At 37.2% G+C, this 11,525-nt stretch overlaps 1 protein-coding gene across 1 annotated transcript in view; it reads left to right on the forward strand.

Annotated features, from left to right (window-relative positions):
* Nucleotides 1-11,003, forward strand: part of LOC129891165 (uncharacterized) — a 29,652-nt gene extending 18,649 nt beyond the window's left edge. The window contains exons 3-4 of the mRNA XM_055966435.1: nt 1,146-1,209; nt 10,804-11,003. Coding sequence (XP_055822410.1) covers nt 1,146-1,209; nt 10,804-10,826 — 87 coding nt within the window. The 3' untranslated portion in view covers nt 10,827-11,003. The remainder of the gene's footprint in view (nt 1-1,145; nt 1,210-10,803) is intronic.
* Nucleotides 11,004-11,525: the final 522 nt, after the last annotated feature.

An 11,525-nucleotide genomic window follows, 5' to 3' on the forward strand; every position in this document is an offset into this window, starting at 1 on the left:
ATCAAGCTAGGGTTTCGAGATTTCTGCAAGGTTTCTTCTTCAATTCTTAGTGAATTCAAGCAAGGCATATGGGGATTGATCCAAGAGTTCCTTTCACCCATGTAGCCCCAATGTTTTCTCAAGTTTTCATTCAACTTGAATTGAATTATGAACCCTAGTTTTAATGAATTGCATTGGGCTATTTCATTTTCATTTTGAATTGTTATCCATGATTATTCTAAGAATGTTTCTATATGAATTGCATGATTTTAAGTTGAATTATGAATGCCCATGCATAAAGCTACTTTCAAGTTATGATTATGGAAGTTAAAGATAATTTTATGAGTTGATAATGAGTTTAATGATTTTCAATGAAAGTTTCTATGATTTAAAGTTGAGATTATGATTTTATGATGAAAATTTTGATGATGATCAAAATTAAGATCAAAGAAGTTATTATGGTGTGATAAGTCCAATTCTCACACAATCATGTTAAAGATGATGATAAGTACAATTCTCACCAAAATTATGGATTTTTATGAATCACCATAGTTAATGAGCTATTCCTAATGTTTTATAAAAATCAATTGATAGGCAGTTACTATCTTTCCCTATTATATTATGATTATGTTTTATGAGCTTCTCTTGGGATATTGACTAAGCATCGAGAGGGCTTCTAGGTAAGGTTCGGTCCGATAATGCAGTTAGTTACACAAGGGAATCCTAGTAGCAACCTAAAGTCCCAAACTACATTGCCCGCGTAGGTTTCGTTTATGGCCTAGCTAGTGGATCCATATATAGCACAATTGAGTTGAGTTAAGATGAGTAACATGATGGAGTATAACCTGGAAAGATAGCTTCCCCTTCTCGATGAGCATTCCATTGAATTCCATATAATAGCTTGTATGATCTTAGATGTCAGTTAAAGGTCTTATCCCACACAAGTTAAATATCAAGTTATGAGTTCATGATGAAGTCTTATGATATGCATTGACCATGAGTTTTATATGTTTCAAATGTTCTAAGCCTTACTCATATTCATTGTGATTGATCATGCATCTTATGGTATATCATTTACATTACTTTACTTGTTCATATATACCTCACATACTTAGTACATTCAAACATACTAACACATATTTTGCCTAAATTGTCTCATAATGTAGGGACAGATAAGACTCATAACCATCCTATTTATGGCTAGAGTTTCTCTACGTTTTCAAGGAGTTGGTGAGTCCTCATTCAATCGAGGACAGGACTTTTATTCTTATTAAAGTACTTGAATTTCTTATTATTGTTCGGGTAAGCTAGAAGCTTATCCTAAACCCTTATCAATGACTATACTAGAGGCAAGTTTAGACACCATATGATATAGTCCAGTTGGACATCTTTGAGTTGGTATCCCTTAGTCCCATTCCCTTGAGTTGATTATTTTCATTTATTTCAATATATTTCTTTACCTTATGAATGTGATGTATGCTAAAAATAGCATAGTTGGGGTCCCTTGTATCCCATTCATCGTGTCACATCTTGGATCTAGTTCGGGTTATGATAATATTCAATTTTGAAATTTAGAAAAAAACTAAAAATGGGTCTGCTTATATGGAGACAAAGCGCGTGAAAGCGGCCGACATCGCATGCGAATACGCTTGCCAGGTCGTCCGTGCAGTGCTAACGCAGCCAATGCTACGTGTAAATGCAGACGACACTACGGGAATGCTCAACAAGCACGCACGACCTCACACAAATACGGCCAATGCCGCTAATGTGTCATATTTTTACGACATTTTCGACGCTCAAAATAGTGAGTTAATATGTTTTCCAAGCATGTTTTTATAGTTATGATGTGCATTTTGTTTATGTTGCAGAAAAACTAAGTCGCATATGAGTTTGGATAATTTTGTGGGTCTGAGTGCTGTTTGGCTGGGTATTGAAGAATACGAACCTCACCATAGACCATAGTGCCTTACACAGACTGTGGTGGTTGGCATAGTGCTGATAGGAGAAGGAAGCTATACTGGAGGATTTGGTGAAGTATAACTCTATGGAACCCACCATGGACCGTAGTGCCTTGCTCAAGTCGTGGTAGATATCGTAATGCTAACTTTGTGAGGATGCTGATAGTGCAATTTTGGCAAAATAAAACTCCATAGAACCCCTCACAGGCCGTGGAGTCCACTACGGACCATATTGTCTAATTGTAAAGGTTGAGGGAAGAAATAGGAGAATTGGCAAAGGCTATCACCATAGACCCCAGTACGGATCGTATTCAGCACCATGGGGCGTGATGGTTGCCAGTGAAGAGATAAAGGTTTAAACAGGTGGATAAGCCAAGTTAAACACCACGGAAGTAGGACCACAGATCATTAACTTCAGTACGGGCTGTAATGAGCCAGTGTGAAAAGTCCGACTTAAGTTTTCCTAGTGGGTTTAGGATTTAGTGCAGTATTTCTATAAATACTCGAATTTATTTTCTTTTGAGGTTTCCGCATTTTTTATCAGGTTTTGTTTATTTTGTGAACATATTGAAGATACACTCTACTACTTTTTGAAATTGATCCTTGAAATATCATTTCTGTTTCCATTCTTGATTTTTGGTTCGTGTGTTTGATTTAAGGTTTACTTATTCATTCACATTGGTATTGATTAATGAATTCTACAAAAATTCTCGTTCTTTTACTTAAAGTTATGAGTAGCTAAGTCGCCCAAAACTAGGGTTGTGGGAACCTTGGCGACTTGACTAAAATAGGCAAAACATAGGATTGATATTCGTGATTTATTTTTGCATGTATTGTGATTTCTTCATTTAATAGTCTTTCTTAGTAGGTGCACACATTAAAAACTTATCCGTATTCATTTCTTTCCTAGGAGGGAGGTAGTGATTAGAAAAGACTATCACAATAATAATTCGAAGAGTCTAGCTTCGAAAGAAGAAATACAAGGCCTACCCCTTCCACGCCTACAGTTTCAAGTATGATGATCACTGTTCCTTATGCACTCCTTTAGCGATTGGTGTAGGATCAATAGTGGACACTAGCACTGGTAGATTAGGTGATTGAGTGGCTACTTAGGGTGGTACAGACACAGCTAGAGTAGGAGGCGACCAAGATTTATGCCTAGATCAGGTAGGAGGTTACACTGATATAGAGCTCCTTTGATATCCTTGAGGCCTATATTACTTCTCAGAATGGTCATCTAGGTGATGAGGAGACTTCTTCCTTACGGGCAGAGTTAGCTGCCTTATGAGAGGCTATGGGTAAATTGCAAGAAAAGTCATCCTTTATTATTCCTGCTAGTGCTACAAATACCTTACTATAGTTATTGTCGGCACCACTGACACCTGTGCAGCTAGATGGGGTATGGGGCTCTATTTTGGCACCCGAGCTTGATAAAAAGGGCAAGGGAAAGAAGTAATGACAGAAATATAGCTTATCTGAAAAAGTAGAAAAGATAAAGAGGTCAGAGAGGAAAGCTGAGAGGAAGGCTAAGCGCGCTTTTTGAAGAGTAGTCTAGGGGATTGAGGAGCTCAAGAGATAGTAGATTTAGGCTGCTAAGATAGGAGCATCGACAAGTAGAGTTTCTCCTTCTGAGACTACCGCGAGCACGGTTCCAGCTGTGACTATGAGTGAGGTGCTTCCCACCCATCTTACTCCTACTACAGACGATGATCTATCGGGGGAGACTACACCATTGAGTGCACTGGCCGAAGATGAAGTCACTACACCACCACCGACTAACGCCTAGGGCATCGCAGGTATGATCACTTACCTTCTAGTTATTATTGAATTCTTTGACGTGCAATTGAGGACAATGCACACTTTTTTGATAAGGGGTGGGGCATTCTGACATTTGGAGTTTTTTTTGCCAAGTTTCTTCTCTCATAAGAGTATATCTAGTAGAACTACATTTTAGGGTGTTTCTGTGTAAACACAAGGGTTTGTAAAGGTATATAGTAGCCTATGAAAATGATGAGTTGAAGTGAACAAAAATGACTCCCAACTGAAAATTTGGTAAAATACTATGTGAGTGGTATGGCTTGTGAAAATTGACTTGTTAGGATCTTTATAAGACATTGTACATATTGACTTGTCAATCAAATGCTAGGTAGGACATGACTAGATTGATTAGTGCTGAATAGTATAACATATGTGCCACGTGTGTGCGAGTTAAAATACTTAGTTTGAACAATGCATCTGTAAGCTAAAACTTGCCTAGTTTGTCGCACTTAAATGATTAAATAGATTGATTAGGACAGGATCATAGGCCATTGTTGAAAATGAGTCACTTATCTAAAAATAACCAATAAATTAAAGCATATCCTTTGAACCAAAAGATTGAGCCTGAATGAACCTTTTCTTTCATTAACCACAATCTTCCCTTTCTATCTGTGAATCTTTATTTTGGCCCTGGTCCCTCTAAGGATAATGTGTACCTCAACTTATGCTAAGTTGAGGGTGGATACTATAAGGAAAATCAGTCTCTAAGCCTTTATCTTGGCCCTGGTACCTCCTAGGAGATTATGTACTTCAACTCAGGCCAAAAGCCTAAGTTGAGGGTGGCTATTGTAGAGAGAAGTGAAAAAGTGGTGTATGAAATGAGTTGGGTGGTGAGAGGAAAAATAATAAGCATAAGGGTGTGTCCTCTGATGAAATAAAAGAACAAGTGTGACACATAATGAAATTCAAAATTGCAATAAGGAGACACACTTAGAAAAGAAGAGGAAGAAGAAGAAAGGAACAAAGGCGGAAACCACATCCGGGCGAGAATAGAGAAATAAACAAAGGGATGAAATGTTTTAGGGAGTGAAAAACAATTAGCTAAGTTAAAGTAGCATATGGAGGGGAAAAGTAGTCGTTGTTATCTTAAATGTATCCTACTCGAGCCCCGAGCCTATGTTACAAGCAACGAAAGTCTAAATATGATCCTAAAAGAGCTATTCAAAAGTGTTGTGTAGACAATAAGGGAAAGCCTATGGTATTTACATGTGTAGTAATTGAACTTCATTTGTGTGTGTTGAGTAAATTTATCCCAGCCTCGGTTATATTTGTGCATACGGTGCGAGAGACTTCTTTGTTGTGAGGACACTATGATTATATTGTTGAGTTGATATATTGCTTAGTGCACTTTCATTTGCACTTGTTTGATTTAATGTGAGTAGTGCTGTATAGTAAATGGATCCTTGTGAGTTAGTTGGACTGCCAGGGTATTGCATAGTCGAGAATGTGTTATGGTTGATGTGTTGGGTTGCTATATATCTATCCTATAGTTATTTGTATTTGCGTGTCATATTGTTTTGTTTTCTGTCATTGCTTGAGGAAAAAAATGGTTCTTAGTTGAGGGTGTTGATGTTTCATGTATTTATGATATTTTTGATGCACAAAATAGTGAATTAGTGTGCGTTGTAAGCATGTTTTTTGTAGATATGATGTGCATTTTGTTTATGTTGTAGAAAAAGTAAACCGTGCATGAGTTTGAATGATTCTGTGGGTTTGAGTATTATTTGGCTGAGGAATAAGAAATACGACCCTCACACCGGACAGTAGTGCCTTGCATAGGCTGTGGTGGTTGGCGTAGTGTGTCACGACCCAACCCTATAGGCCGCGACTAGGGTCCGACCTGAACTGCCGTATACCTACCTATCAGCTGTTGTCAAATTGAACTAATAACAAAGTGATACTAATCACAAAAATCCTAATAAATTAAAACTTTTCGTGTATGTATGGCCTCTTTAGTTCGTACCATATCATGAAAGGGCACGCAAGACGACAAGAATGCTGTAACATAAAAACATTTACAATGTGCCGTATAGGTATAACCGAAACAAACTCACAAATAACCCACATACATATATCTACAGACCTATGAGAATAGTAACAATAATATATGGTGGGACAGGGCCTCCGCCGTACCCTTGGATAAATAAATATATACATATCAATGACTAGTATCAAAAGTTAGGCTCCGAAATAGTGGAGTGCTCCCAACATCGCTGAGTGGAAATCCTGAGCTGGCGGATCTCCAAAATTAACATCTGTACCTATAGGCATGAAACGCCTCCCCCTAGAGAATGGGGGTTCAGTACGACATATATACTGAGTATATAAAGCATAACATATCATAACTGAAACAACAACTGAAATAGGGATGCAGGAAACAAGTATGACAGTTAACAATACACTATACCTGCACCTTATGAAAAGAAGGTATGCATATCATCCTCACATGTCACTCTCGGCCCGCTGTGGGACTTGGTGTTACCATATCATCGTATACGACATCATACCTTCATATAACTGGACTACTTCCACCTCATATCATATGCCATTGAATTTATACTTAAGACATTCCCTAAAGCAAGAAGTGACAGGCCTTACATATACTACCGTTCATGATCTAGCAACCTAAAAAGGCAATAACTCAATTATTACAGGATTCTTAACATCACAAAGTGAGTAAAGTCTATGAATTACATTTAGAGTTTCACGAGTGGAATTATCCCCACATTTCATATACAAACCATTCATAACTTATGCCTAAGACATGCCAAAAGAAAAACAAAGTATCTCTACATACCTGTTATGGATTACTCGCATCTAAGCTCGCTTCATTACTTCTTTAACCTATTTAACACGAAATTAATACTAGGGTTAGTTACCTGCAACTTTCCAACTTGTAATTCTACCACCAACCACCCATAGGAACCAATTCCTTATTCTCCTTTCTCGACTAGTCTCGACTAGTCTATTAACTAGTTAAAATTTAACAAAATTTGGGCAGCATCTCCTCTATAACTTACCCTATCCGAAATTCCAATGACACCCCTATTCACTACAGACAAATAAAACCAACACCCTGCAGCATATATACAGGTAACTCATATCAATATTATATAATACAAACTTTCAATGACTCGCTCAAAATTATGATATCCAAAATAGGGTTTTTAGTCTCCTTGTTGTAACACCTTTAATCATACGTCCCTGAAACATACCATAACACCACCTACAGCCGCAACACCATAAGTACAACATTCTACTCGACTTCAAGTTAAGCACAATGACTTCACTTTAGGATATTTCTAACGTCAAGCATCTCCATGATATTTTCACATTTTCAGCCACTTAAACAACATATAATACACTTCATAACAATACCATAAACTCCAAATTAAAAGAAAAACCCTTACCTTATCCAAAATTGGCCAAAGCTTGCCAAAATTTGCCTCAAAAGTTCTCTAATTGCGGCTGAAATTTCGTGGCTACTTGCTATCCATTTGGTGCTTATACAAACCATAAATTTACATCATTAACACTCTCATAACATGTCCAAACCCTTAAAAAATGTGGGAGAAGAAAACCAAGCCATACCTTGCTAAAACTTACTAAAACGTGTCTCGGAAGTTCTCTTAGTATGCTGAAAAATAGTGGGCTGTTTGTGTCCCTTCTTCGCTGCCCCAAATAGAAATGTTTCGTTATTAAACACCTCTATATCACCGTAGGGTACCTTAAATAATTAATTCACAGAAAGAAATCAGAGGCTTACCTTTCTTGGCCCCAAACCTGTAGCTCCTCTCTTCCTTGTTCTTGGTTTTTCTCTCAAGTTTTTCTTACTTGTTCTAAGTCCAAAAGATGAACTTATAAGGAATTAGTCATCAAAGGATATGTATATACTTTCACTTAGGAGGTGACATGTGTCATCCCCTAAGGGTGACATGTGTCAAGCCTTTATTGGGCCACCTCAATCATGCAACCAATGAGGGGCTGCCACGTGGTAGTTGGGTCTACCCCCCCCCCCCCCCCCCCCCCCAAAGCAAGTGAGTAACCTACTTGACCCCAAGCAGGTAGGTCACCTTTTTCCACATGTCACTCCTTTCTTGCTGCCATGTGTCGTTCTCTTCTACTCCTCGTGTGTTCGTAATCTTGTCTTATTTTAAGAGACTATGTAATCCATGCCACATAAGCTTAGTATGTAATCAAGTAGCTCAAGTGTGTAAAACTTCTAAGTTAATAGCTTATGTGGGTAAATCGAGTCCTACGACTCATTACTTGGCCTCCAACTCCTTCCGACTTCTCATGACTCTATTTCCAACCTTCCCTATTATGGGGTATCACATTATCCCTTTCTTAGGGCTGTTTGATAGTGTCGTAGATTATACGGATCACATGATAACTTCTAAGAAGCTTAAGAAATATTCCTAGAGAAGAAAGCTGTGCTAGAGGGTTTGATGAAGTATAACTACACGGAACCTACCACAGACTGTAGTGCCTTGCATGGGCCATGGTAGATGTCGTAATGCTAACCTCGTGAGGAGGCTGATGCTGCAATTTTGGCCAAGTAAAACTCCACAAAACCCATCACAGGCTGTGGAATCCATTACGAACCGTATTGTCTGATCGTAAAGGCTAAGTGAAGAAATTGGAGAATTGGCAAAGACTATCACCACGGACCCTACTACGTATCGTATTCAGCACCATGGGGCATGATGGTTTCCCATGAAGAGATGAAGGTTTACACTGGAGGAGAAGCCAAGTTAAACACCCCAGAAGCAGGACCACGAACCGTTAACTTTAGTACGGGCCATAATGACCCAACGTGAAAATTGCCGACTTAAGTTTTCCTAGTTGATTTAGGATTTGGTTTTGTATTTCTATAAGTACCCGAATTTATTTTCTTTTGAGGGTTCCACATTTGTTAATCAATTTTTGATTATTTTGTGAACATATTGAAGATACACTCTACTTGTTTTTGAGATTGATCATTGAAATATCACTCTGGTTTCCATTCTTGATTCGTGGTTCATGTGTTTGATTCAGGGTTTACTTCTTCATTCATGTAGGTATTAATTGGCGAATTCTACACAAATTCTTGTTCTTTTACTACAATTATGAGTAGCTAAGCCTACAACTAGGGTTGTGGGAACCATGACAACTTACTAAAATAGGCAAATTATAGGATTGATATTCGTGATTTATTTTTGCATGTATTATGATTTCTTCATTTAACAGTCTTTCTTAGTGAGTGCCCGTATTAAAAACTTGCCCGTATTTATTACTTGTCCGGGAGGGAGGTAGTGATTAGGAAAAGACTATCGCAACAGTAATTCGAAGAGTCTGGGTTTGAAAAAAGGGATAAATTTTGTATAAGTTACTTGAGACCGAGAGGAGATAGTACTATGAGATCTAGAGCAAGGTTTATTACATAATACATTCTGAGACCAGGAGGAGATGAATGAGATTCATCTAAGAAGGACCGGAAAGTGAATTAAATGTTACCTAACTCGCTAGATTTTGCATGCAATACATAGAACAATATCATGAATACAAATTGTCTATTAAGTTATATTTCATGGGGAACACAATCCTAGCTAAATTCCCATATTGTTCACAACTTAATTGTTGTAACTTTTCTGAAACATCAAGTGTTATTAAATTAAAAAGCAAAACCCCCCATTTTACTTTATATACTTTATCTTCAGGAAATAGCTAGTATAACTGAAAACTAATAGTCTTATTTCGCCCTATTCCCTGTGGGTTTGACCCAGGCTCCTAGTTGGGTAAAAGATACTGCTAATGATCATCTATACCTCTTTTGAGAGGTGTAATTGAGCGTTATCAACTGCACAAACTCGAAGGCAAGTGGTTGGGCGGACCATATCTGCTACCAACAAATTTTCCCCTTTTTTAAACTCTTCGACAGGTTATTCGGGATTCGTTCAAAGCCCTGTGCCCATAAATAGACTATGCCACCCTACTAAATTTGATGTTCCGAGATCAACATCAAAGGCAAAATTTCTATCCAAGGTCATATTGATAAAAAGTAGTCCCCACATCTAAAATCCATTTATAGACAAATTCCACAAGGGAGCTCGAAATGAGATTGGAAGCCCCGAGAACTGTTAGAATGATCATTCCATACCAAACTCAAAATTCTGAAGCTAAATGTACTGACAAAATTTCAATACCAGCATGTTTTCCAAAAAATTTGACCAAAGTCAACCTTAGGCCAAATTATAAAGACTAAAACACCAAATGGCTCCAAAATCGTATTGAATGCCCTGATACTTATATAGACCATTCTACTAACCTAATTTGACCATTCCAAAGCTGACAGAACCATCAGAATTCCACTTTGAGGTTAGTTTCTCAAATTTTGACCAAAGTCAACCGTTCAAACTCCAAGAGCTCCAAAATAGGAAAACGGGTATAAAATCCTAATGAACGACCAAAAAACCAAACTGTCAGTGCCAGCAAGTCAAAATTGACTTGGAGTGCTACAAAAAAGCTCAAAATATTGAAAAGATTAGAAAATTGAGGAAATAACCTAGAGGGTCATTGCAAGGATATATATATATATATATATATATATATATATATATATATATATATATATATATATATATATATATATATGAACGGATGAGCCACATGCTCCCTGGAAGGTTACATGCATAGAAATAGCCCCCATAGGTTCCAGATTGAGATTCAGTAGATATGTACTGACAGGACAAACATGCATCATCTCATTGCATTGTATTTCACATTTCTGATAGTTGTTGATTCATGTTTACCCCCATTTTGACCCTGTATTTGGTATTCTTAACTTGATATAATTTATTTGGTGATATTATTGATTTATATTTTTCAGATGTATGCTATTAATTTACAGATTGCTAGATTGGACTGATTTCTATGCAGGTAGTAGTTAACGAGGTTCGGTTGGTATGACAAGAGTACTTGTATTCTATTTAGTTTGCTTAGAGATAGTAGTCTGCTTGCTGAGTACTGTATTGTTTAGTACTCACTCCTTGCTTCTACACTTATGTAGGTTGTGAGCCCAAACCTGTATAATTTCTGGCATTCCTGCCACATATGAGGTTCTAGTTGAGTTGTTGAGGTAGCTGTTTCATATTCCCAGCGGACACCATTAATCATTTATGTTTTAGTCTTGTTCTTGAGACAAAGACCTTATGACTCTTTTTCTTTCTTATTCTCTATTTCTTTAGTGGATTGTACACGTGACAACCAATCTTAGGGAATTTTGAATTACTTATCTATTTTAACTTATATTAAGTCTTATACTGCCTTATAACTTCCGCATTTATCTTCTTTTGGGTTTCACGATGGCTCATCTCGGTGGGTTAAGACGAGTGCCATCACATTCGAATTTGGGTCATGATAATTAATTTGTGCTTTTCAGATTCATAGACATTGCTTATGAAAAGATTTTGAGTATCTGAAAATGATAAGTTATTTAGATGGAATAAATAAGGAAGACTAAAAGTCAACATTAATTCATTGAATGATAGAGAATTGAGAGGAAAAAGGAGGAAGGGAGGGAGGGTGAAAGAGGGGGGGGGAGGATAGTAAACCAATAACAATTGATATATACACACACATTAGATTTGATCAGAAGTCAAACTTAGATCTATCCTACAATAAATTTCATCTTAGTAAGAAAATAAAAAATCATAAACTAAGTAAATTTTAATTGTTTTTTATGACTATGATGTCCAAGCTAGTTTTTCGTGTGCCTTGACTGATTCCACA

This window comes from Solanum dulcamara, chromosome 6 (assembly GCF_947179165.1).
Source record: "Solanum dulcamara chromosome 6, daSolDulc1.2, whole genome shotgun sequence".
Classification (NCBI taxonomy): Eukaryota; Viridiplantae; Streptophyta; class Magnoliopsida; order Solanales; family Solanaceae; genus Solanum; species Solanum dulcamara.